The 27,620-nt window shown below is 41.5% G+C and overlaps 1 protein-coding gene across 1 annotated transcript; it reads left to right on the top strand.

The window, feature by feature from the left end:
- Nucleotides 1-800: 800 nt before the first annotated feature.
- On the top strand, nt 801-26,786 carry LOC125169844 (cationic amino acid transporter 3-like). The gene is made up of 2 exons (XM_047865634.1): nt 801-889; nt 24,211-26,786. Exon 2 carries the CDS (start codon nt 24,394-24,396, stop codon nt 26,149-26,151), a length of 1,758 nt encoding a protein of 585 aa, XP_047721590.1. The 5' UTR covers nt 801-889; nt 24,211-24,393; the 3' UTR covers nt 26,152-26,786.
- Nucleotides 26,787-27,620: the final 834 nt, after the last annotated feature.

Below are 27,620 nucleotides of genomic sequence, written 5' to 3'. Positions count from 1 at the left end.
CCATCTCTGAGAAGTCTTGGCTTTTGTTTGATGATTAACGTTCTTGGAAATGTCCTTTGGTCATTGTTTCAGGGTCTTGGAAGCCCTACGTTTTGAATGTCTAGACCAGGAAGCTCTCTAGGTAGGAACTATATCTTTTTCTTTACTTCCTCCAACAAAATTCTCAATGCATGTTAAGTTAGAATATGCTATGAATGCTGGGTGACTGTGTCAGGAAATCCCTTGAGGTGAAGCTTAAGCAAATTCCCTTTTAGTTTTAATCCTGGAGTGAAGTGAATGCTGAAGGAGGGAGTGGGGATGTGTGATGCTGATAGAGGAAACTAGCAGGAGATTCTGAGAGGTGCCTGTGGTAGTGCTTCTATCCTTGTTTACAAGACTTCTTAGTGGCTCCTTAGCTGCATCTAGGACTGGCCTCCAAATCACCACAGGCTGGTATCACGTGGCTCCCCACACTGTCTTTCTGCCAACCAGGACCTCCCCCATACCTTGAAAAACTTGTTTACTTGTACATGCAGATCTTGGGCCAACAAAGTTTCCAACAAGTCCCTTTTAATCCCTCAGTCCACCTCCTTACCCATGCAGGGTCCCACTTGTCATCCTTTGCCCATTTCTAGCTTTCCTCCAGGATTCTGCCTAATCCACCTCCTTCACAGTTCCCCACCCTTCTCATGAGCCCTCCTCCCAGGCACACCAGCCCTCTGATGGCCCCGCCTCCTGATAGCTCTGCTCTCCTGAGGGCCTAGCCTCCCCACTGCCCTACCTCCCTGAGGGCCACCTCTAAAATCCACCTCAAGTCCTGACTTTGCTAGGCCAAGATCCTTTCCTTTCCCTTGGTTTGTCTTGCACTGTCTCTCAGGTCTTTCTCCTCTGATACAGAAACAGCACATGGGTAAGTAATTTCTCATGTTTATAGAGTTGACATGAAAACTGAGACAGAGGCAGAGAGGAAGAAGGCTTGGCATGAAGTGCAGCTGGGTGTGAAAGCCCTGTGGGGTTTGAGAAGAGGGTATTTTATGGCACCAGAGCTAGACAGTAGATTGGGAGATGGGGGTGCAGACCAGAGGCCTTGTGAGTTTGGGAAGGGCATGTGAGTTTCCTGGGGTCAGAGTGATTTGGCTGCCTATACTCTATTCTCTTCCAGACCAGAAAGGTTCTCAGCTCTGCTGAGGAAACTATGAAGTAGGGGAGGTGTATCCTGGGTGCTTCTCCAGAGTTCTTCTCAACTCTTTGCCCTGCCCTTCTTCCTGGCCTTTCCTTTCTGACCTGGCACACAGCTTGCTTTATTCATCTTTGTCTTCCCCACAGGGCCCAGCACATAGTATACTTAAACATGTTCCTTGAATGAATGAAGATTCTTCTTCCTGGATCTGGTGTTTCCTTCATGTTTTGCCACATTTTCTCACTGGATATTCTGAGAATATCTGTGTCCTATCTCCTTAGGGAGGACATTGTTGTGGACCTTGCAGAATAGCAGGTCTAGTATGATAAGGTGGTCCACCATCACCAGAGGGGATATGACTGTTTGCTTCCTAGATGTTCAAGGAGCTAGATATCTATTTTTACTGCTGAAGGTACCTCCATGACTTTATTATCTAATTGAAAAAAGTTGCCTGGTGGGGATTGATTATAGGCCAGGTCAGGCTGTAGGAGGCAAGATTACCAAGTTCCCCTGGGGTGTGGCTGCTTAGTGGTCTTTCAGTCACTTTAAGAAGGCTTCTCTGTGGTCCCACACATGTTATAAATGACTGCTAAATAACCTTGACATTTAATGGCTCTGTTATTTCTCTTGGATTCTATCAATTTCATGTACATGATAGGCATATTTCATTGATTGATAAAGAATTGGAGGAGAAGCCTGAAATAGGTCTGTCTTCCCGGGTTTCCAAGAGGAAAAAGAGAGTTTGCTGTTATCTCAGAACATATTTGCAACTCTTTAACTTTAAAGGCCTTGGGAGTCTTAAACTATTCTCCACCCTCCACCCTCCCCAGTGCCATGTACACTGTGGGCTGTACCCAGCACCAGAAGCCCAGATAATAGTATCCATGCATAAAACCTGTTTTATTGATTATATGTGGCAAATGTCGATTTCTAGGTTGTCTTTCTTGTCCCTCTAGCAGTTAGTTCTTGGGCAACTTCTCTCCATTATCAATTGATAGGTGTTATGTTCTTCTTGAAGCGGATTCATTTTAACATTAATTTAAGCAAAAGCATGTGGAAAGGCCAATTCCTTCACATGTATGCACTAAATTGACAAATATGATTTTTAGGATATATTTTCATTTTATCCTCCTCCTTGTTTTCTTGTATTATCCCAGAAATCACAAAGCAGAGTGGGGAATAGAAAGACCTGAGGAAGAGGGATAAAGAGTGTCCCTTAAATAGTGGTGTAGATTTGTTGCCTGAGCTGGGGTAAGGAGGATGAGTTTTGAGGGAGAAGTCATATGAATCTATATTTGAACAGGAACTCAGGACTTTGATGCAGGATACAAATTTCATATGACTCAGATGATCTAGTGTTTTTCCTACAACAAAAGAAAGCAAAACAAATTAACTTTTCAAGGCAGATGGTGACAGCGTGGAGCAGCTACCTAGGGCTATGAGAGGAAACAAGCACAGTATGTTGAGAGAGGACAGAGAGAAAGAGACAGCTGAGTGCTTACATGGAGGACACAAGGACACATTTGAAGATATGAAGTAAGGTGACCGGAGAGAGTCAGCCTTTCCTAAGCCACCTTGTATGCAGTGTATTACTGAGGGTATATATTGGGAGGAAGTACATGGAAGAAGGAGCCATAACCTCTGACCACTCACAACTGCTAGTACGAAAGTGGAGATAGGATGTAGTGTTGCATGGGATCACTGGATGGATATTCAAGATCAGATCCTTACAAGGAAAGGAAAGATCTCAGGGGAAAAAAAACAAAACTTCTTAACATGACTTCTTAGAAAAAATTATTGTGGATCAGTGCTCATAATAGACAAAGGTCATCCTGTGTTGCAGGGTTTTATTTTGTTGTTTTGTTTTTGTTTTGTTTTGTTTTTAGAAAATAAGGTGGACAAGCAGATGGATTTCCTTCTACTGATTTCTCCTGAGAACTTTTTATTAGGTATTTCATGTTGACAGGATTCAGAGTTGGGAAGAAAGAGTGGTCAATTGTAAGGGAAGCAGAGAAGAAATTGATTTTAATCATTGACATTCATGTACCACATCACTTTCCAATCACTTAATTGTACACCCTTCCTCGATTTTCCAGATATCTTTGATTCCTGTTTGGAAAATCTAATTTTGATTCTTTCTGGTAGCCCATATGGTTTTGGAAGACCTCTAGAAGCAGAAGTTCTGGCCTTTCTGATTTTCTCAGCCCAAGCTGAATATGTATCTTGAACTAATGTTTTCCTGGAAAACAGTTATACATAATGCCAAGTGGGGTAATTCTTCCCTCTTCTATGTGGTGTCCCAGGCTGACACATGATACACAGAAGATACTCACTAGTCTCATCCACAATGGAAAATGAGGTCCTTAATACTTTTACTCTGAAGCCATCTGGGATCTTGACATGCCATTGTCTTGAGTATTTATTTCTGATTTAGGAATACACTTCCTCATTTATACTTTATGTATCTTTTAGTTCTTTTGGCAGGTGGGGAAGTGTTCATGAAATGTAATCTACAATTTCCAGAGAGGGGAATTCTGTATTTGCCACCATTGTCTTGCACTGTGTGTAACTGAGTGCATGATAATTTGTGAGTAATGGTTGTGGTGATGATAATTAAGGGAAAGAAAAATGTTTCTTTTGCTTGAGGTTTTTTTTCCCACAAAGTATCACTGTGGTGCCTGAATTTGCAAATTTGGAATTGTCTTTGTATTCATTTACGTTTAATTGAAATCTCATCTTTAAATTTTTTTTAAATGTTTATTTATTTTTGAGACAGAGCATGAACAGGGGAGGGGAAGAGAGAGGGGGAGACACAGAATCTGAAACAGGCTCCAGGCTCTGAGCTGTCAGCACAGAACCCGACGCGGGGCTCGAACTCACGGACCATGAGATCATGACCTGAGCAGAAGTCGGCCGCTTAACCGACCAAGCCACCCAGGCGCCCCTGAAATCTCATCTTTAATAGGTTGAATCCAGTCTTTCTCACTTGGGATTTTTGTGGTTTTGATTTGAGGGACCACCTGAATTCTCACTTTAGATCCAACCCTAAGTACACAGAATCCATCTGTGTAGTATGTATACATAGTACAAGAAAAATGGAAGCAAATACAGAAAATTATTTTCTGGGAGTTCACAATATAAGAGCATTTTATGGATACTTCCCTATCCACCTGAAACCAGTGAAATCCTATTCTACACCCCATTCCATCAATTGACTATGGTCCCACTCCTCCATTCTGTAGGCCAGCCTTAAATGTAGTGATTGCAGTTTGAGTATTGTGTCATGTTGTCTAATGCCAAACAATTAGAGGGTGTATTATACAAATAAAGTAAAGCAGTGGAAGTAGTAAAACTCTGTGTTGTCTGTCTGTTCCATTGTCACACATTACAAGGATGACACTGATGTAAATCATGAATGTCACTGATGATGTACATTCTCTTGGCTGACTTAGGTTACTTCCTTTGTACTTTGACTTTGTTGTGGTGAAAGAGACTTGGACCTTAGTTCTTGTGTTAGATCTCTGACATCACCAAATTGGGCTGTATATCCTGAGGTACTTCTTGGCTATCACCAGTTAACTCTTTGCACCTCAGGCTTCAGCTGGAAAGGAAAAGAAAGCTAAAAACTTCATTAGACAAAAGCTCTTCTCCTGGGCTCCACCTCAGCGCTTACTCCTTCTACCCTCTTTCCTAACTGGGTTTTCTTCCAATGCAAAGTTCTAGGCCAGTGAGTTATGCCACTGGACATTAGCGAGGAAAGAGAAAGGGGCAAGGAAACCATACTGGAGAGATCAGATACCTATCTGTAGCTGTGACCAGAGAAGTTTCCAGAAGGAGGGTCATAATGAACAGGGTTGGTAAAGAGCATATTCTAGGCAGAGAAGGACAGTTTGGGTGAGATCTGATGTTAACGCCAGCAAGATGTACATGTGTGGGGAAAGATTTGTGCCAGTAGGAGCCACATAAAAGGTTAATAGTATGTGTAAGTGGTAGAACATCAGTGAAAAGAAATCCTTGGAAATATAATCTTAGAAGTTTGGATTTAATAGAGAGCAGGAAACTGCAGGTTGGTTGGGTGTGTGTGTGTGTGTGTGTGTGTGTGTGTGTGTGTGTGTGTGTGCATTTTTAAGACTTGAAGAAAGTGTCATTTCCAGAAGGAGCACTCACACTTCAATTCTTCTGCATGTAGTGATCAGGAAGAATGTGGTTTAGGGCTTTATCCTGCTTCAAGGGCAACACTCTCTCGTGACTGCTGAGTGAATCTGAGTGAGAGTCTAGAGGATCTCTGTTTAGAGTTACCAACTTTATGGACCAGGAGGGTGGACTAGGGAGTATGGCAGGTGGCTGGCCCTGTATATGCAGTATTTGCAAACCATACAAATCTACTAGATAGAGGACTAATGTGGACAAGATGCTAAGTGTCAAATGACTTCATGTCTGCTGACTTGAATTGAGGGGTAGGCTAGTGATTTCCAAATACCTGGAACCAGTGAGGTTCAGGTAGAATTCCTTGCATTTATTCCAAGTTTTTATGCAATTTCCCTGGATAAGATCAGGATCCTAAAAGGCTGCTTTGCCAACCCCCTTGTTTCTTAACAAAATTTGGATTTTCTTCCTTTGGAAATTAAAACAGAAAGGCAATCCTTTATCTTCTCTGTTGATCTCCATATACAAATAGCATGTTCAGAACACCCATTATTCCTTCTCTCTTGTTCATATTCCTTCATAACTTTAAAAAAATAGCAAGGAGTCCAAAAGTAGCCATAGAGGTCTATATTCATGCCTTATGTTCATTGGTCTTTTCTCTTATTTCCATGGATAATTAATAAATACTAACGATGCTCAGAGTTGGTCACAGGTATGAGTCACCATGGGGGATACAAATGCCCATTTTATATATTCTAGTTGGTCAGATGTCTTGTTGTCAACAATAGCCAAGCCAGAATGATCAATCTGACATAGCTGAAATCTTTTTTCCAGCATCCCCCTGATGTTTTACTTCTGAAATGGGTTTAATAATATTTTGAGTGACTGTTGAACTGATATTCTTCTGGTACTGGATCTTCTGGGTTAAGGATAAGAAATAGCAAGGAGTCCAAAAGTAGCCATAGAGGTCTACATTTTATATATTCTAGTTGGTCAGATGTCTTGTTGTCAACAATAGCCAAGCCAGAATGATCAATCTGACATAGCTGAAATCTTTTTTCCAGCATCCCCCTGATGTTTTACTTCTGAAATGGGTTTAATAATATTTTGAGTGACTGTTGAACTGATATTCTTCTGGTACTGGATCTTCTGGGTTAAGGATAAAAAAATAGCAAGGAGTCCAAAAGTAGCCATAGAGGTCTATATTCATGCCTTATGTTCATTGGTCTTTTCTCTTATTTCCATGGATAATTAATAAATACTAACGATGCTCAGAGTTGGTCACAGGTATGAGTCACCATGGGGGATACAAATGCCCATTTTATATATTCTAGTTGGTCAGATGTCTTGTTGTCAACAATAGCCAAGCCAGAATGATCAATCTGACATAGCTGAAATCTTTTTTCCAGCATCCCTCTGATGTTTTACTTCTGAAATGGGTTTAATAATATTTTGAGTGACTGTTGAACTGATATTCTTCTGGTACTGGATCTTCTGGGTTAAGGATAAGAAGAGATTGCCATTCTCTGGCAAACATTCCCAGTCTGCTCCTCATTGGCAGCCCAACCTGGAGAGCAAATGGCCAAGTGAGATAAGAAGCTTAAAAAGAGGTTTTTGTTAGGTGCACCTGGGTGGCTCGGTTGGTTAAGTGCTAGAATTGGCTGGGATCATGATCTCAAGCCCCATGGGTTTGAGCCCCGCATCAGGCTCTGTGCTGACAGCTCAGAGCCTGGAGCCTGCTTCAGATTCTGCGTCTTCTCCCTCTCTCTGCCCCTCCCCTATTCATGCTCTGCCTCTCTCCATCTCTGAAAAATGAATAAATATTAAAACAAATTTAAAAGAAAAAAAGAAAAGTAAAAAAAAAAAGATGTTCCATTAAACCACTCTCATTAAACTGGAGCAATCTACCCTCCTGCCCTTCTCTGTCCCAGTTGGGGCTGTCCTTTGTGACAGAAGTTTCCTAATGGTGTGTGCTGGCTGCATCTTGAAGCCATGAGTGATGGCTGAGGTTTGGGAAGCTCAAACCTGAAAGGAATTAGGTTGTCAGGGAAATTGCAACCATCTTCTTGCCATTGGGCTCCCATTTTAGAAAATGTCTGCTCCCCTGTCTGCCTATATTTCTTTACACAATGAAAATCAAGGTTTAATTTTCTTCTCTAGAATTCCCTAAGCTGCCCTGAAGATGGTTCTTTTTCTTCTTAAGAAGGAGGCAGTGACCAGAAAAGATTTGGAATAGAGTGGGGAAAGAATTGGATGATGAAAGAAGTCTCAAGAGTGTGACTTATATTTGGCATCTAGAGATCTATTATACTGTATTTTCATTAAAAGCCAAGCAAAAAGAGATAGGCTAATGTTGTGGGCAGGATTTTACAAAAGTTGTAGAATCTTATCTGGGAACTATTGGAATGGTTATGGGATGCTTTGGAATCTTTCTCGGCATCTAAAATGCCCTCAATTAGGTTTAGATTTTAGCAGGACATGATTTAGATGGAGCATTCAGATTTAGTGGTCCCGGCACTTTTTTTTTTAAAGTTCATTTATTCACTTTGAGAAAGAAAGAGGCAGCATGAGTTGTGGAGGGGCAGAGATAGAGGCAGAAAGAGAGAATCCCAAGCAGGCTTCTGATTTGGGGCTTGAACTCATGAAGCTGTGAGGTCATTAGCTGGGCCAAAACCAAGAGTTGGATGCTTAACCGACATAGCCACCCAGGCATCTCCCCCTCACCTACTTTTCTTTCTTTCTTTCTTTCTTTCTTTCTTTCTTTCTTTCTTTCTTTCTTTCTTGTTTTCTTGCTTTCTTGCTTTCTTGCTTTCTTGCTTTCTTGCTTTCTTTCTCCCTGCACTTCTAAGTGGCTCATCAGTATCTATTTGGGAGAGAGGGAAGACATCAGCAGAGTGTGACCTGTGCACAAAGGCAAGAAGTGGCTCAAATACTCCTTTATTTTATTTATTTATTTATTTATTTATTTATTTATTTATTTATTTTTAATTTTTTTTCAACATTTATTTATTTTTGGGACAGAGAGAGACAGAGCATGAACCGGGGAGGGGCAGAGAGAGAGGGAGACACAGAATCAGAAACAGGCTCCAGGCTCCGAGCCATCAGCCCAGAGACTGACGCGGGGCTCGAACTCACGTACCGCGAGATCGTGACCTGGCTGAAGTCGGATGCTCAACTGACTGCGCCACCCAGGCGCCCCTCAAATACTCCTTTAATAGCCATGCCTTCGAATTGTGTTTCTTTGTGGAGGTATGGTACTGGAGGAGAAAAAAATGGTCTTTGAAGTAACAACGAACCAAGTTCAAATTCCAGCTCTTCTTTGTACTGGCTAAATGGTAGTTGCCTAATATCTCAGTCAGTAAGTGGAATGATAATACTTATGTTATTGTGTTGTTATGGGGGTTAAATGAAATAACATCTGTGCATTACTTGCAGCTCAACAAATCTGGTTCTCTTTCACCACTCTCTCCATGTATCCCTAATTCTTGCACATATACCTGGTAACCTTATTTGCCAGATACCATTTTTCTCTGTCTTCAGCCTCTGCATATGTTCCCCCAATGCCTCTAGAGTTCAAGTCTAGCCCTGGTTTATTAGTGTGTATCAGTCCCACAAAATGTCAGAGTACGAAGTTTATATAACTGTACTTACATGAGGCAGGGTTGTGGTGTCTTTCCAGTCATTTTTGCTTGCTGACAATTTTGGTTGTAAATCAAAGACAAAAGAGTTTCATCTTCCCACCCAATCCTCTGATCTAAAGTTACTGATTTGAGGCTAAATCATTCTGGGTGGGATTTGGTTCTAACCAAAAATCATGTCAAATTTGTTTATAAAGGGCATTCAGGGAAGGGGAATCCATAACCTTTACTATTGGGACATTCTTTTTTTTCTTCCTACATTTTTAGTTTGCAAAATATCAATCCTACAGAAAGTTTCAAGAATACTATAGTAAATAAGCATTTATTTTTTCACTAGGATTTACCAATTGTTAATATTTTGCCACATTTCTTACTCTGTCCAATGTGTGTGTGTGTGTGTGTGTGTGTGTGTGTGTGTGTGTATGAAATATGGTCCATAATCTAAGTTTACTAATTGCCCATTTTTTTTACTAGAGTAGTTCATGATTCAAGCACATTCCAGGGTTATGCATTGCATTTTGTTGTTATGTCTTTTTATTTTTATTTAGTCTGCAACAGTTTCTCAGCCTGTCATTCCTGACATTGACAGTTTTGAAAAGCAAAGCTCACTTGTTTTATAGAAAGTCAACTTTCTGTACAAAGTTGTTTTGTAGACTGATTGCTTTTATCATCAGATTTAGATTACACATTTTGGACAGGAATATTATAGAAGAACATGTTAAACACAATGAGTGCCATGTATGCATGGGCATGCCTTTTTCTCCTAGTTGTGTTTGTAACATCAAGCGCTAGGAGTGGCATTAGAAGGTGTTTAATGTTTATTGAATGAATGAATAAATGAATGAAATAAGATCTTCCCTGCTACTTAGGCCTATTATTTTTCTACTTGAGGAAAGGAGGGGGAGCAGTTTTCTCCTATATCTGACTCCCTTTTTTATTACACGTGTTTGAAGTCTTAAAAATAACCCAGGACCTCTGTAATGAGCCCACAGAGAAGGTAAATGAGATCAGGACTATGGCATGAGACAAGCTGTAAAGTCTCTTCACCCAGGGGGTGGGTGGTGATCACAGAGTGTTGAGAGTAGACGGTGAGTTAAGTGGTTGTCAGCTGGAGTGAGAAACAGCACACAGAAGCTAGGAGTACATGGCCTGTTTTCTTACTGAGAGAAATTAGTTATCCAGGTTTCCATATTTTACTATACTTCCATCCCCTAACCCCCAATTGAATCCAAAAATGTCATAGTTAAAATTGATTTCTATCTCTCTTCCTTTCCCAGCAGGAACAACCCCATTATTCTCTCCTTCTCTATCCTCTCCCTCCCCCCGCCCCCAACTCACACACATAAATGGGTATTTCTAACATTTATGAATGGTGGTTGAACAGCCATTCTCTCCAGATTATTAGTTGTTGAGAAAGTATATAACTCCTTGGAATTCTCATTTATGTAGACCTTTCATCCCTGTAACTTGGGGGAAGTGAGGTTATGACAGGTATTCTTTGCTCCTCAGAAATGCGTGGTCAGTCTTCCCTATTGGCTGGCTCATTTCTTTTTCCAGCTCTGAGCATCTCAGACATTTCTGACAGTCCTTCCTGAGGCATCTGGGGCTTGGGACTGGACTCATGTATTTCTGTGCTTTTTCTGCTTTATCTGTAGTGCTGAATAAATGAGAATAAGTATATTTATTGAATGGATAAATGGAAGACTATGATTGGACATAGACTTGAAGAGAAGGCCAAACAGACAGAGAAATTGAGAATATTCCATTTTTTATTTGTTTTTTAAACTAATCTCTTCTACCCTGGGTATGAGACTCAGTCGCAGTGTTCATGGTGGATTTTGTTCTGCTTACTTGTTTATATGCATTGTGAACTACTTCACCTTTGGACATGTTGGTGTACACGTACACAGCACTTACTATTACTTAAAACTCTTGCCCTGAACTCAAAACCTCCACTCCTTTATTCAGGACTGCCCCCGACCTCAGTTGCAGGGCTGCTTAGTTAGGACTTGAGAAACTCTGGGGAAGTTCACCTTTCTAAAAAGCTTTATACCTGATTGTTTGGAAACCACTGGTTTGACTGGTGTATTCATATACCTTGAGATGAGAAAGGAGCTGTGCTTAGATACAGAGGATTTATATAATCTCTGGAGATATTACATTTAAGGTCCACTTCTCTGAAACTTTGAGAAGTGAAATAATTATTTAACAGCCTAATTAGCCTTCCTCTCAAGTCTTTATCAAACTTCTAGCAAAGCAGCTGGTATCCAAACTATCTTTGAGGCTTTTCAGGAGGAGGCACAGGGCCAAATTCATGATTCACAGGAATGTTAGCAACCAACCATGGTAACCAGTGGGACTTATTTCCTTGGAAAAAAGTTTTAAAAATGAAAGGTCCAAAGTAAATTGGGTAGCTCAGTTTGTTAAGCGTCTGACTTCAGCTCAGGTCATGATCTCATGGCTTGTGGTTCAAGCCCCACATCAGGCTCTGTGCTGACAGCTCTGAGCCTGAAGCCTGCTTCAGATTCTGTGTCTCCCTGCCTCTCTGCCACTCACCCACTTGTTTTTTTCTCTCACTCTCTATCTCAAAACTAAAAATAAACACTAAGAATTTTTAAATAAATAAGTAAAAGGAAAGGCCCAGAGTGAGGGGAGTACCCTTCTAGACACAGAAGAATAAACACAATGACCTCCAGGACAAAGGGGAGTGGTTGGGCTGGTTGTGAAAGGAAACAGCCTGCAATTTTGTGTGTAGATTGTTAGATTTAACAGATCTTCTTGAAGACTTGGAATGGAACTTTGGTTTTGGAGTTAGAAAGGAGTTCAGAGACTGAAATACACTGAGGATGAGGGATGGAAGAGGGGAGATGAGGGTATTATGGAATTCATGCAAGCTGGCTTCTCATTCCCTGGCACCTTTTTGCCTTTCCTTCAGCACTTCCTTTGCACCAAGGACCTCCTTTGGGAGAGACTGTTTCTTAATTAAACTGAGAATCACAGACCCAGGGTTCTCATTAGGAAATGACCTCAGGAAAGGTGTTTGAAATATGTAATGGATGCATGTTCTAGTCTTCTGTTTATACCTGTGTTTGGCCCTTTCTCTCTTTCCAAACAAAAAAAACAAACAACCCAAAACAACAAAACTTTCCTCTGGAAATCTCAAGATATATTAGTCAATAAATACATGTATGTATTCATTTCTCCATCTTACATGCCTCTTATGGTTGCTTGGTACAATTATGAGCAGATTCTTGTCATGGATAGTGAGGTTTGGAGGTGGAAGTGTGGGATTCAGAAAAAGGAGTTTTATGGATCCTGGCCTTACCCTCCAGAATTTAAATGAATTTAAGTGACACACACAGGACACCAGCAGACAGAATGGGAAAATTAGTTTCAGCTGAGCATCAGAATGGGCTGTAAGTGCTGGCAGGAAGGGGAAGAACTTTGGAGATGGGGACCAGTCAGGATGGCTTAGGAAAGGCTTCTGAGATGTTGGTGGAAGGTTGTAGATTAGGGTTGAGAAGACCTAGCATTAAAGCTGGACAGAAGCATTAAGAGTGGACAGAATGGAGTGAGGAGGGCATCCCTGGCAGGACAGGTACTTGCTCAGGCCAAAGGCTCATCCCTAGATGGGTAATTCAGAGTATGTGAGGAGCTGAGTTAGTAAGGAGATGATGGGCCTGAGGGTGGGGGAGAATTAGTGCAGGGCTCTGACAGCTGGGTCAAAGAGTCTAGACTGAATATAAAGTATTGGAATAATTGTAGATTCCTGAACAGAGAAAGGGCATTTCTGAAAATAACGTTTGAGGATGATATTTTTGTGTATTGGTTATAAACTGGATTTGTTGTAAGCTCTCTCAGGATACCCAATATTTGGTTTGCTTTCTTTTTCTATAAGCTTGCCTGTTTATTTTTCTTCTGCCTGCTTATGTTGGAGTAATGAAATGTGATTAATTTAATTCCCAGATGTTTTGTTCTTTGGTTTGCTTCTCTGGTATCTTCATAATTTGTCTGTAGCCCACTGTCCCTTGTCTTTAGTAAACGTGGGAAGAGCACAAGGACCACCCTGCACAACACAGTTGAGGGAAATAGAAATGATCAAAAGCCTTACCCATCTCCGACCCTGCCTTTCAGATGGTCCTCCTCTGGGATTCCTGCTCAGCGTCTATGAATGGACTTCAGAAGAGTGTAGGACATTTTTTTGAGGTGACTAACCTCAGAGGGGTCTGTAATTCAGCAAATGACAAGAACCACTGTTGTATCTTTGTTGGGAGGTTGGTGGCTGCAGATGGTTCCCCAGAGAGAGAAGCATGGTTCAAGTGTCCTTAGTGCCCAGTAAGGAAACTCCAGAGACAGTTGAAGGAGCTGAAGGAGAAAGAGGAATTGAGAAAAGGGAAATGGGTTCAGAGGGAACTGGTAGGAGGGGTGCCCCATCTTCCCTTGTTCTCCACCCTCTTCTCTGTGTTTCCCATGTCCTGACAATTACAAGGTACAGTTACCCTTCAACTTAACTCCCACATTATCTCATGCAATTCCTTGTTGAATCTGAAATGCACAGAGTGGAATCAACCCTTCCCTCAGTCATGGACTGAGCATGATTGCTTCCTGTCAGGCCCCTTGGCAATGCATTTTATTTACCCTTTCATCCTGATCTCTATTCTTATTCCTCCTCCTCACTGGAGGCACTTTCTTTAGTGTATTTAACAGATGCTCTTCCACTACATGCTCTATATCTGTATTTAGATCCATCTATTCACTCTACAAATACACAGTTGTAGTGTGGGGAATACAGCCAATAGCCAAACAATAAAAATGTCTTGCTTTCATGGAACTTATACCTTTAGGTGTGAAGAAATAATAAACAGTTAAGTACAACATATATTACCTTGAATAGTGACAAGAGCTATGAAGACAATGAGTGCATGGGGATAAGGGATGGCATGGGTGGTTAGGAGCAGGTTGTAGTTTTATATATGGCGATTAAGGAAATCTGTGCTATACATGTTCTTTTACCAAATGTAGTGAAGTGAGCAACAATGGGGCTATCTGGGCTAGAAGTGGTATGGTCATAGGGACAGCAAGTAAAAAGGCCCTGAGGTAGGGTCTTGCCTGGTATGTTAGGAGGTCAGAATGGTTAGGGGGCTAGAGAAATATGAGTGGGGGGGGAAGAGAGAAACAGAGGCTGAGTAGCAGGTGGGTCAGTGACACAAACTGTAGGTCTTTGTAGGTCATTGTAAATGCAGACTTTGGCTTCTACTCTGAATAAAAAGTGAGAGGTTTTAGCAGAGAATGATGTGACATTTTTAACAAGTATGTATATATCCATGACAAACACAGAGCACTTTTTGGCTGTTATATAAATGTGTATAAATGTAATTGTACTGTGTACTTCATCCTGCTTATAGTTTTGTTACTTAACGTTGCTTCTGAAATCTACTCATGTTGTTATCTTTAATCTACTTTTTTATCTCTGACTGCTGTGTAATATTTCATTGTGTACATATGGCACATTTTACCGTTACATTCCTCTAGTAACAGAGGCTGGCATAGCTACAAATTCAGAAACAGTTCTGTGATAAACTCGCTCATATGAGCCTCCTTATAGACTCAGGAGACAGTTTCCCTGAGGTGTATATCTCAGAAAGCATTGCCAGGTGGGAGGGTGTGAATTCTTAATTCCACGAATATTGTGCTTCAGGATGGTGACACCAGTTAGACTCCCACCAGCAGTGGGTAGTATTTTGTATCTTCTCATCAAATTCTTATGTTCATCCTGTAAGGGAAGTGAAATAAGGTTCCTTGTGGTTGGGGAAACCTGAGGCTTAGAGAGATCAAGCAAATTACCCTGGTTTATACAGTGAAGTGGAAGAGCCAAGGCTCAACTCGAAAATTTCTGACATAATGTTCATTGCTTTTAGCACTATACTACCCAGCACTACCCCTTCTAGGAATAAGATGGATATCCATAGGGAAGAATATTGATGATGATGATGATGTTGATGATGATTATGATGATGATGATGATGTTGTCTGAGGCTTGCATTTATTTATTTATTTATTTTTCAATATGTGAAGTTAATTGTCAAATTGGTTTCCATACAACACCCAGTGCTCATCCCAAAAGGTGCCCTCCTTAATACCCATCACCCACCCTCCCCTCCCTCCCACCCCGCATCAACCCTCAGCTTGTTCTCAGTTTTTAAGAGTCTCTTATGCTTTGGCTCTCTCCCACTCTAACCTCCTTTTTTTTTTCCCCTTCCCCTCGCCCATGGGTTTATGTTAAATTTCTCAGGATCCACAAAAGAGTGAAAACATATGGTATCTGTCTTTCTCTATATGGCTTATTTCACTTAGCCATAACACTCTCCAGTTCCATCCACGTTGCTACAAAAGGCCATATTTCATTCTTTTCATTGCCATGTAGTACTCCATGGTGTATATAAACCACAATTTCTTTATCCATTCATCAGTTGATGGACATTTAGGCTCTTTCCATAATTTGGCTATTGTTGAGGGTGCTGCTATAAACATTGGGGTACAAGTACCCCTATGCATCAGCACTCCTGTATCCCTTGGATAATTCCTAGCAGTGCTACTGCTGGGTCATTGGGTAGGCCTATTTTTAATATTTTGAGGAACCTCCACACGGTTTTCCAGAGTGACTGCACCAATTTGCATTCCCACCAACAGTGCAAGAGGGTTCCCGTTTCTCCACATCCTCTCCAGCATCTATAGTCTCCTTATTTGTTCATTTTGGCCACTCTGACTGGCGTGAGGTGATATCTGAGTGTGGTTTTGATTTGTATTTCCCTGATGAGGAGTGACGTTGAGCATCTTTTCATGTGCCTGTTGGCCATCCAGATGTCTTCTTTAGAGAAGTGTCTATTCATGTTTTCTGCCCATTTCTTCACTGGGTTATTTGTTTTTCGGGTGTGGAGTTTGGTGAGCTCTTTATAGAGTTTGGATACTATCCCTTTGTCCGATATGTCATTTGCAAATATCTTTTCCCATTCTGTTGGTTGCCTTTTAGTTTTGTTGGTTGTTTCCTTTGCTGTGCAGAAGCTTTTTATCTTCATAGGGTCCCAGTAATTCACTTTTGCTTTTAATTCCCTTGCCTTTGGGGATGTGTCAGGTAAGAAATTGCTACGGCTGAGGTCAGAGAGGTCTTTTCCTGCTTTCTCCTCTAAGGTTTTGATGGTTTCCTGTCTCACATTCAGGTCGTTTATCCATTCTGAGTTTGTTTTTGTGAATGGTGTAATAAAGTGGTCTAGTTTCAACCTTCTGCATGTTGCTGTCCAGTTCTCCCAGCACCATTTGTTAAAGAGACTGTCTTTTTTCCATGGATATTCTTTCCTGCTTTGTCAAAGATGAGTTGGACATTCTTTTGTGGGTCCAAATCTGGAGTCTCTTCTCTATTGCATTGGTCTATGTGTCTGTTTTTGTGCCAATACCATGCTGTCTTGATGATGACAGCTTTGTAGTAGAGGCTAAAGTCTGGGATTGTGATGCCTCCTGCTTTGGTCTTCTTCTTCAAAATTCCTTTGGCTATTCGGGGCCTTTTGTGGTTCCATATGAATTTTAGGATTGCTTGTTCTAGTTTCGAGAAGAATGCTGGTGCAATTTTGATTGGGATTGCATTGCATGTATAGATAGCTTTGGGTAGTATTGACATATTAACAATATTTATTCTTCCAATCCATGAGCACAGAATGTTTTTCCATTTCTTTATATCTTCTTCAATTTCCTTCATATGCTTTCTATAGTTTTCAGCATACAGATCTTTTGCATCTTTGGTTAGATTGGTATTTTATGCTTCTTGGTGCCATTGTGAATGGGATCAGTTTCTTTATTTGTCTTTCTGTTGCTTCATTATTAGTGTATAAGAATGCAACTGATTTCCGTACATTGATTTTGTATCCTGAAACTTTGCTAAATTCATGTATCAGATCTAGCAGACTTCTGGTGGAGTCTATCGGATTTTCCATGTATAATATCATGTCATCTGCAAAAAGTGAAAGCTTAACTTCATCTTTGCCAATTTTGATGCCTTTGATTTCCTTTTGTTGTCTTATTGCTGATGCTAGCACTTCCAACAGTATGTTAAACAACAGCGGTGAGAGTGGGCATCCCTGTCGTGTTCCTGATCTCAGGGAAGAAGTTCTGTTTTTCCCCATTGAGGATGATGTTAGCTGTGGGCTTTTCATAAATGGCTTTTATGATGTTTAAGTATGTTCCTTCTATCCTGACTTTCTCGAGGGGTTTTATTAAGAAAGGTTGCTGAATTTTTTCAAAGGCCTTTTCTGCATCGATTGACGGGATCATATGGTTCTTATCTTTTCTTTTATTAATGTGATGTATCATGTTGATTGATTTGAGAATGTTGAACCAGCCCTGCATCCCAGGAATGAATCCCACTTGATCATGGTGAATAATTCTTTTTATATGCTGTTGAATTCAATTTGCTAGTATCTTATTGAGAATTTTTGCATCCATATTCATCAGGGGTATTGGCCTGTAGTTCTCTTTTTTTACTGGGTCTCTGTCTGGTTTAGGAATCAAAGTAATACTGGCTTCATAGAATGAGTATGGAAGTTTTCCTTCCCTTTCTATTTTTTGGAACAGCTTGAGGAGGATAGGTATTATCTCTGCTTTAAACATCTGGTAGAACTCCCCTGGGAAGCCATCTGGTCCTGGACTCTTATTTGTTGGGAGATTTTTGATAACTGATTAAATTTCTTTGCTGGTTATGTATCTGTTCAAGCTTTCTATTTCCTCCTGATTGAGTTTTGGAAGTGTGTGGTTGTTTAGGAATTTGTCCATTTTTTCCAGGTTGTCCAGTTTGTTAGCATATAATTTTTCATAGTATTCCCTGATAATTGTTTGTATCTCTGAGGGATTGGTTGTAATAATTCCACTTTCATTCATGATTTTATCTATTTAGGTCATCTCCATTTTCTTTTTGAGAAGCCTGGTTGGAGGTTTATCAATTTTGTTTATTTTTTCAAAAAACCAACTCTTGGTTCGTTGATCTGCTCTACAGTTTTTTTAGATTCTATATTGTTTATTTCTGTTCTGATCTTTATTATTTCTCTTCTTCTGCTGGGTTTGGGCTGCCTTTGCTGTTCTGCTTCTATTCCCTTTAGGTGTGCTGTTAGATTTTGTATTTGGGATTTTTCTTGTTTCTTGAGATAGGCCTGGATTGCAATGTATTTTCCTCTCAGGACTGCCTTCGCTGCATCCCAAAGCATCTGGATTGTTGTATTTTCATTTTCGTTTGTTTCCATATGTTTTTTAATTTCTTCTCTAATTTCCTGGTTGACCCATTCATTCTTTAGTAGGGTGTTCTTTAGCCTCCACGTTTTTGGAGGTTTTCCAGACTTTTTCCTGTGGTTGATTTCAAGCTTCATAGCATTGTGGTCTGAAAGTATGCATGGTATGATTTCAATTCTTGTATACTTATGAAGGACTGTTTTGTGACACAGTATATGATCTATCTTGGAGAATGTTCCATGTGCTCTCGAGAAGAAAGTATATTCTGTTGCTTTGGGATTCAGAGTTCTAAATATATCTGTCAAGTCCATCTGATCCAATGTCTCCTTCAGGGCCCTTGTTTCTTTATTGACAGTGTGTCTAGATGATCTATCCATTTCTGTAAGTGGAATATTAAAGTCCCCTTCAATTACCACATTCTTGTCAATAAGGTTGCTTATGTTTGTGAGTAATTGTTTTTTAATTTTAGGGGCTCCTGTATTCGGCGCATAGACATTTATAATTGTTAGCTCTTCCTGTTGGATAGACCCTGTGATTATTATATAATGCCCTTCTTCATCTCTTGTTATAAACTTTAATTTAAAGTCTAGTTTGTCTGATATAAGTATGGCTACTCCAGCTTTCTTTTGACTTCCAGTAGCATGGTAAATAGTTCTCCATCCCCTCAGTCTCAATCTGAAGGTGTCCTCAGGTCTAAAATGAGTCTCTTGTAGACAGCAAATAGATGGGTCTTGTTTTTTTTTATCCATTCTGATACCCTATGTCTTTTGGTTGGTGCATTTAATCCATTTACATTCAGTGTTATCATAGAAAGATATGGGTTTAGAGTCATTGTGATGTCCGTAGGTTTCATGCTTGCAAGGATGTCTCTGGTACTTTGTCTCACAGGATCCCCCTTAGGATTTCTTGTATGGCTGGTTTAGTGGTGACAAATTCCTTCAGTTTTTGTTTGTTTGGGAAGACCTTTATCTCTCCTTCTATTCTAAATGACAGACTTGCTGGATAAAGGATACTCGGCTGCATATTTTTCTGTTCATCACATTGAGGATCTCCTACCATTCCTTTCTGGCCTGCCAAGTTTCAGTAGAGAGATCGGTCACGAGTCTTATAGGTCTCCCTTTATATGTTAGAGCATGTTTATCTCTAGCTGCTTTCAGAATTTTTTCTTTATCCTTGTATTTTGCCAGTTTCACTATGATATGTCATGCAGAAGATCGATTCAAGTTATGTCGGAAGGGAGTTCTCTGTGTCTCTTGGATTTAAATGCCTTTTTCCTTCCTCAGATCAGGGAAGTTCTCAGCTATGATTTCTTCAAGTACACCTTCAGCACCTTTCCCTCTCTCTTCCTCCTCTGGAATACCAATTATGCATAGATTATTTCTCTTCAGTGCATCACTTAGTTCTCTAATTTTCCCCTCATACTCCTGGATTTTTTAATTTCTCTCTTTCTCAGCTTCTTTTTCCATAATGTTATCTTCTAGTTCACCTATTCTCTCCTCTGCCTCTTCAATCCGAGCTGTGGTTGTCTCCAATTTATTTTGCAGCTCATTGATAGCATTTTTTAGCTCCTCCTGGCTGTTCCTTAGTCCCTTGATCTCTGTAGCAATAGATTCTCTGCTGTCCTTTATACTGTTTTCAAGCCCAGCGATAAATTTTATGACTATTATTCTAAATTCACTTCCTGTTATATTGTTTGAATCGTTTTTGATCAGTTCGTTAGCTGTTGTTATTTCCTGTACATTTTTTTGAGGGGAATTCTTCCGTTTCGTCATTTTGGATAGTCTCTGGAGTGGTGCGGAACTGCGGGCACCTTCTCCTGTCTGTCTTGAATAACTTGTGTTGGTGGGCAGGGTCGCAGTCAGACCTGATGTCTGCCTCCAGCCCACCGCTGGGGCCACAGTCAGACTGGGTGTGCCTTCTCTTCCCCTCTCCTAGGGGAGGGATTCACTGTGGGGTGGCGTGGCCAATCTGGGCTACTTGCACACTGCCAGACTTGTGGTGCTGCGGATCTGGCATATTAGCTCGGGTGGATTGCCAAGGTGCACAGGAGTGGGAGGGGCAGGCTCAGCTCATTTTGCCTCTTGGTCCGCTTCAGGGGGGCGCCCTGTTGCACCGGGAGGGAGTCAGATCCGCTGGAGGGATGGATCCACAGAAGCACAGCCTTGAGTGTTTGTGAGGTACAAGCAAGTTCCCTGGCAGGAACTGGTTCCCTTTAGGATTTTGGCTGGGGGATGGGCAAGGGAGATGGCACTGACGAGTGCCTTTGTTCCCCGCCAAGCTGAGCTCTGTTGTCCGGGGCTCAACATCTTTCCCTCCCGTTGTCCTCCAGCCCTCCCGTTCTCCGAGCAGAGCTGTTAGGTTATAACCTTCCAGATGTCAAGTCCCGCTTGCTGTCAGAACACACTCCATCCGGCTCCTTCACTTTTGCAAGCCAGACTCGGGGGCTCTTATTGGCCGGCGGGCCGCCCCTCCGACCCGGCTCCCTCCTGCCAGTCCGTGTAGTGCGCACCGCCTCTCCGCCCTTCCTACCCTCTTCTGTGGGTCTCTCATCTGCGTTTGGCTCTGGAGACTCTGTTCTGCTAGTCTTCTGGTGGTTTTCTGGGTTATTTAGGCAGGTGTAGGTGGAATCTAAATGATGAACAGGACGCGGTGAGCCCAGCATTCTCCTATGCTGCCATCTTCCCAGGATCCCTCCAGGGTTGCATTTTCTTGATGCCTGGACTAACCCAGTAAGCCTAGGAACTCCACGTGTTTAACACCTAATTAGACCGGGAGCTGTCTAATTAGGGTACTTAGCATTTCAAGACAAAACATATGGAATAAAGCTGTTTTCATTGTCTCATGAGCATGAGCTAATAGGTTCAAATTTTAGTGTATGATTTTGGGGCTAGACATTTTATAAAGATGAATTGATTTTTAAAGTTTGGGAATTTGGGTCAGATTTTAATATTAAACATTAGGTAGATCATATTAATTACAAATTTTTGGGTAGGCACAGAGCTAAGTACTTTATAGACATCATTTCTCTTATGTCTCACAATTACCCTATGAGGTACTTTTACCCTCATTTGACTGTTACTGAAGCTAAAGCACCAAGAGGGTAACTAATTTGTGTGGAGTACCTAGTATAAGGTTGAATTCCATATTGAACATGAACCATGTATCAGCAAAGCCTTACTCCTATCTGCTAAACTGTGCTGCATTCCCATAAAGGAAGCTTTTATAATCTCTTCTCTTTGAAATTGAGGACAATTACTTGTCATTTGAGTGGTTTAGAGCAGCCATGGGAAGGAAAGAGCTAGTGGACAAGAATATCCAGAGGGACAAGATATGAAGTATGAAAGTGTTCCCCAGTGTCTTCATTATCCCTCCTTCTGTCCCCTGAAGTGAGAACCTCTGCCTTAGGAAATCCCACCTAGATTACAGGGCCTGAGCATGATGCCTTCAAAAAATTTGACAATTCTTTGTCACCCTGTGTGGCTTATACCTGCCATGCATGACGCGAGGTAAAGGGTTCATCAGTTTGTTTTTCCTTCACACTTTTCATTTTGCTTGTCTTCTACCAGGAAGGTATTACAATTTATATCTTTACCTAAATCCGTATTATAAGCATCGTTTGGCTACAAAGTATGCATCTTCAAGTCACTTAAATAGGAATTCTGGATTATGTTCTCATTTCAGTTTCTATTCTCAGTTTGTATATTTGTTCAAGTATTTATTGAGCATGTAACTAACACTTTGATTAGGACACAGACAGCTGAGCTGTAATTCTGATACACTAGGATAAATGGCACATGGGGAAGCCCAGGTGCTATGAGAGCACACAGGAATGTCAGCATAAAGGTCAGGGGAGGCTTTTGGGGGAAGCAACTTCTGAGCTGGGAACTGAAAGAAAAGTGGGGGTTAGCTAAGTGAAGGGACAAGAAAGCATTAGAGACAGGTAACAGGATGAGTGTGGAATTTCATAGCTGGAGCAGGAACTGGATAGGGTATGAGGCTGGAGGAATCAACACAGGCCAGATGATGAAGGAAGGAAAGAAGGAAGGAAAGAAGGAAGGAAGGAAGGAAGGAAGGAAGGAAGGAAGGAAGGATGGACTATGAAGGAAGAACTATGAAGGAAGTGCAGTGGGAACCACTGATGGGTTTGAAGCCTGGGGGTGGTTGGGGGACATGTCAATGACCTTTATAGTGTAGCAAGATTTCATGAGTTAAGTATTGACTCTGTCTATGTTGTGTGCTTGTTAGTAAATCATAACCTTGGAACTGGTGGGTGGCAAATAAGGAGTCTAGATGGATTTGTACACAGAAGCTTTGACCCATAACATTAGGATTCCTTTTGCTAATCTGTAGAGAAGACTGATCAATTTTTATTTGGTATTTCTGCCTTTAAAAACCTCTGATAACATTTCCTAAAATTCTCTCAAAACCAAAGCCTGAATAGTAGGAGAGTGGGGGCTGCCTGACTTTGTTTTCTCTTTTCTCCACTACTCATTTCTGGGGCATTGCTGTGAATTGTTAACCACAGTCTTGCTCTGTTTGATGGAGGGGGCCATTTGAATAGCAGCAGTGGAAGAAGAGCAAGGAGGAACCACATGTATGTAGGGCTCCTTGATTAAAAAAAATGTATTTGGCCTATAAAGACCATGGTTTGAGCAAGTGAAAAATAACTATAGTGGAAAATTAATAGGGAGTTACAAGTTAGTGTTTTAATATAAGCTCACAGAGCAGGGCAGGGTCTTCAGGTGGCTGGCCCTTGACATCACAGATGGCCCAGGGTGTTTATAGAGCACAGTGTGGCCAGTGAGGAGACTGTCTGCAGAAGTGAGCTCACCTTCTTTCCCTGGAACCCAGAGAGCAAGGAGACAGAAGGAATTGTTTTGGTTGTGATCTACTGAGCTAGGTGACTTACTTCTTTCCTTCCTACCTATCATACTCTCATAACTGTGGACATTAGAAACTGTAGTAAATTTTGCCTGATCGCTTTGGGTGAGGTTTACTGAATGTCAGAATTCACAAAATGGCCTTTCTGGCTCTTCTCCATTAGTAATGGACACTTCTCCATTAGTAATGGACACTATTTCTCCAGTGTTTCCTCACCGGACAGCCTGGTTTCTCTAGTTCTTGCAGGTAGTTATGAAAGCCCTGCCTCTTTTTTTTTTTAATTTTTTTTCAACGTTTATTTATTTTTGGGACAGAGAGAGACAGAGCCTGAACGGGGGAGGGGCAGAGAGAGAGGGAGACACAGAATTGGAAACAGGCTCCAGGCTCTGAGCCATCAGCCCAGAGCCTGATGCGGGGCTCGAACTCACCGACGGCGAGATCGTGACCTGGCTGAAGTCGGACGCTTAACCGACTGCGCCACCCAGGCGCCCCATGAAAGCCCTGCCTCTTTCTCCCTCTTCCTCTCTTCTCACATTGCCCCTTGTGGGCCTAGATGGGTAAAGCGAAGGGTTGGACCTTCTTTGCCTTTAGTACAGCTAAATGGATGATGCAGAATGGGGAGAAAGGCAGCCACCTGACCTTGGGAACTGATTTTGGGGCAAAGAATTTTAAGACAGTGGGACCAATATTTGTATTTTAAACTCAGATGATATTTAAGAAATGGTTCTGTAACTGCAACAAGGTCCTCTAGTTCATGAATTAATGTATCATAACTTACGCTCAAGCAACACACAAACATCCCATGTGTGAATTATTGCACAAGAAAGTCATGCCCTATTGTGCCCTGCAGCTCAATTAGTACATGAAGCTACATGAGTTAAATGAACCCAAAGAGAATTTTATAAGGTGGTGTGTAAAAGGAGAATGTTGGGAGACATTTGACACTTTTCTGAAGGGACAGGAGAGAACAGGGTTTATTTTTTATGATCTTATGTTTCTGTTTCTGTGATACTTGTGCTACAACAGGTGACATGGGACTTCTGAGGTTTGGTTATGAACTTTCATTATTTGGTTGATTGAACACCATTGTTCAGTAAATATTTATTGTTTATTTAGGATTTATGAAGGGCTATCACATACCAGATGAAATACAAAGCAGGAGCTTTGAAGCCTGAGTAATGGACCTTGGCAGCCCCAACTCAACTTGGCTTAATTCAGCCTTACCGAACCAGATCCCACTCTGCTCCCTGGACTTGCTGTAGCTCTCTGATCCTGGAATCCTCTTCAGTTCCAGCTAGAATGCTGCATCAGACACTTCGTAGATTTGGTCAAAAACTGGTATGCAAACTGAGGCTGAAGGAACCAGTGGCTGAGGATGACCCACAGAGAACACTGAACACTCTGGATTTAGTGGCCCTGGGTGTGGGCAGCACAGTGGGTGTAGGTGTATATGTCCTGGTTGGTGAGGTGGTCAGCAATCAAGCAGGACCATCTTTTGTGATATGCATTTTGGTGGCTGGCCTATCTTCTGTGTTGACTGGGCTGTGCTATGCAGAGATTAGTGCCCGTATTTCCCAATCTGGCTCTGCATATCTCTACAGCTTTGTCACTATAGGTGAAATCTGCGCCTTCATCAGTGGCTGGAACCTCATCCTCTCCTTTGTTGCTGAGAGAGCCATTGTGTTCAGCACATGGATCTTAACTTTTGAGAACCTGCGTGGGAACCGCCTCTCTGAGACTGTGCAAGAGAGCATCTCAGCACACGTTCCCCCTGTCCTTACAGAATATCTAGAATTCTCTGCCCTGGGTTTTGTGTTGTTGTTCATGGAATTCAGGAATATTTGGTATTTCAGGTCATTTTCGACTTCCACACCTGCCAAAGTGGTCATATTGGTGAAACTTTTGGCTCTCAGCTTTGTCATAACCTCTGGCTTCATTAAGGGGGACCTGAACAACTGGAAGCTCACAGAAGCGGACTATGTAAAGGCTGGACTCAATGACACCTCTACACTGGGCCCTCTGGGCGATGGAGGATTTGTGCCTTTTGGCTTCAAGGGGATTCTCCGTGGAGCAGCTACCTGTTACTATGCATTTATAGGTTTTGACTATATTGTTACCAAAGTTGAAAACGCCCAGAATCCCCAGCGTTCCATCCCCATGGGCATTATGGTTTCACTGTTCATCTGCTTTTTCTTGTATTTTGGTGTCTCTTCAGCACTTACGCTTATGGTACCTTACTACCAGCTCCAACCTGGGAGCACCTTGCCTGAGGTATTTCTCCATATTGGCTGGGTCCCTGCCTACTACGTGGTAGCTTTTGCATTCCTGTGCATTCTTTCTGCCAGTCTTTCACGCTTTGTGAGGCCAATACATCGGGTATTATACATGATGGCAAAGGATGGCCTCCTGTTCTGTTTCCTTATCCATATCTCTTACTTCCAATATGCTGTTATCATGAACATTGTGATTGTTGGACCTATTGCAGCCATTATATTCTTCTTTGGAGTCACTGATCTCTTGGACCTAAGTGCAGTTGGGTCACTGATTTCTCGCTCCCTCGTTGCTCTTTGTGTTCTCATCCTCAGGTACCAGCCTGAGGAAAATGAAGCAGAGGTGCAAGAGGAGGATGTATCTGCAGCAGAGATGCTGACTCTACAACGACTACTTTTTCCAGGCAGTCCCACCCCCACTCCACTCTCTGGCTGGGTTGTCCGTGTTTGCTCCTCACTGCTTGTTCTGCTGCTCACTCTTCTTTGCCTGGTGCTGACTCAGGGGCCAGTTCTGCTTTCTGGAGACCCAGTGTGGATTTCAGTGGTTGTAGTGCTCCTGGTGCTCATCACTGGGCTCACTGGGGTCATCTGGAGACAGCCTCAGATCTCCAGTTCCCTTCACTTTAAGGTCCCTGCTCTGCCTCTCCTCCCACTACTGAGCTTCTTTGTGAATGTTTGCCTTATGATGCAGATGACAGCTGCCACCTGGGTGTCATTTGGTGTCTGGATGCTGATTGGGTTTGCTCTCTACTTCAGCTATGGGATCCAGTGCAGCTTGGTCGCTTAACTTCACTTAAGTTAGGGCCAAAACTGTAGACCTTGAACTCAGCAGTATGTGTACACATTTGGCTTGACATCATCACACCTGAATGCAGTCTGGTCCCCCTGAACAACAATGGAGAGTACTCTTGAATACATGGAAACCTAGGCCTCCCATGGCATATTTGTGGGGGAAAGTTAATAGAGTTCTGTATTTATTGTGGAGTAAAGAATGCACTCTGCTCATACTTCTTTTTCTTTTTCTTTTCCTTTTTCTCTTTCTCTTTCTTTTTCTTTTTCTTTTTCTTTTCCTTTCCTTTTCCTTTTGACTTGTCTACTTGAATTGTGTCTGTAGTTGCTTACTGTATTTAAAATAGTATTATAAAAAGAAACTAGAAAAAAAATTTATTTCCTTGTTTAAATATCTACTAGCTGTGGGGTACTTGTCTGGCTCAATAAGTACAGCATGCAATTCTTCCTCTCAGGGTGGTAACTTTGAGACCCACGTGTGTGTAGAGATTATTTTAAAAATAACCAGTAGCAGAATTACTAGATCATAGTTACTTTTATTTTTAATTGTTAGAGAAACCTCTATACTATTTACTGTGTTGGCTCTACCAACTGACATTCCCACCAACAGTATGTGAGGGTTCCTTTTCTTCCATATCTTGGACAATACTTGCTTTTATTTTATTTTATTTTATTTTATTTTATTTTTTAATTTAATTTTTTACTTTTTAAAATTTAGATCCAAATTAGCATATAGTGCAACAATAATTTCAGGAGTAGATTCTTTCGTGCCACTTACCCATTTAGCTCATCACCCCTCCCACAACACCTCCAGTAACCCTCAGTTTGTTCTTCATATTTATGAGTCTCTTCTGTTTTGCCCCCTCCCTGTTTTTATATTATTTTGTTTCCCTTCCCTTATGTTCATCTGTTTTGTCTCTTAAAGTCCTCATATGAGTGAAGTCATATGATATCTCTCTTTCTCTGACTGACAAATTTCACTTAGCATAATACCCTCCATTTCCATCCATGTAGTTGCAAATGGCAAGATTTCATTCTTTTTGATTGCCAAGTAATACTCCAGTGTGTGTGTGTGTGTGTGTGTGTGTGTGTGTGTGTGTGTGTGTGTATACATATATATACACATATATCTCACATCTTCTTTATCCATTCATCCATCCATGGGCATTTGGGCTCTTTTCATACTTTAGCTATTGTCCATAGTGCTGTTATAAACGTGGGGGTGCCTGTGTCCCTTCTAAACAGCACACCTGTATCCCATGGATAAATGTCTAGTAGTGTAATTTCTGGGTCATAGGGAAGTTCTATGTTTAGTTTTTTGAGGAACCTCCATACTGTTTTCCAGAGTGACTGCACCAGCTTGCATTCCCAACAACAATGCAAAAGAGATCCTCTTTCTCCACATCCTCACCAACATCTGTTGTTGCCTGAGTGGTTAATGTTAGCCATTCTGACAGGTGTGAGGTG

This window comes from Prionailurus viverrinus, chromosome B4 (genome assembly GCF_022837055.1).
Source record: "Prionailurus viverrinus isolate Anna chromosome B4, UM_Priviv_1.0, whole genome shotgun sequence".
Lineage (NCBI taxonomy): Eukaryota > Metazoa > Chordata > Mammalia > Carnivora > Felidae > Prionailurus > Prionailurus viverrinus.
This window is presented reverse-complemented; position numbering and strand designations above follow the sequence as displayed.

Coding starts and splice junctions, on each gene's coding strand:
- LOC125169844 (XM_047865634.1), top strand. CDS start 24,394: ATGCTGCATCAGACACTTCGTAGATTTGGTCAAAAACTGGTATGCAAA.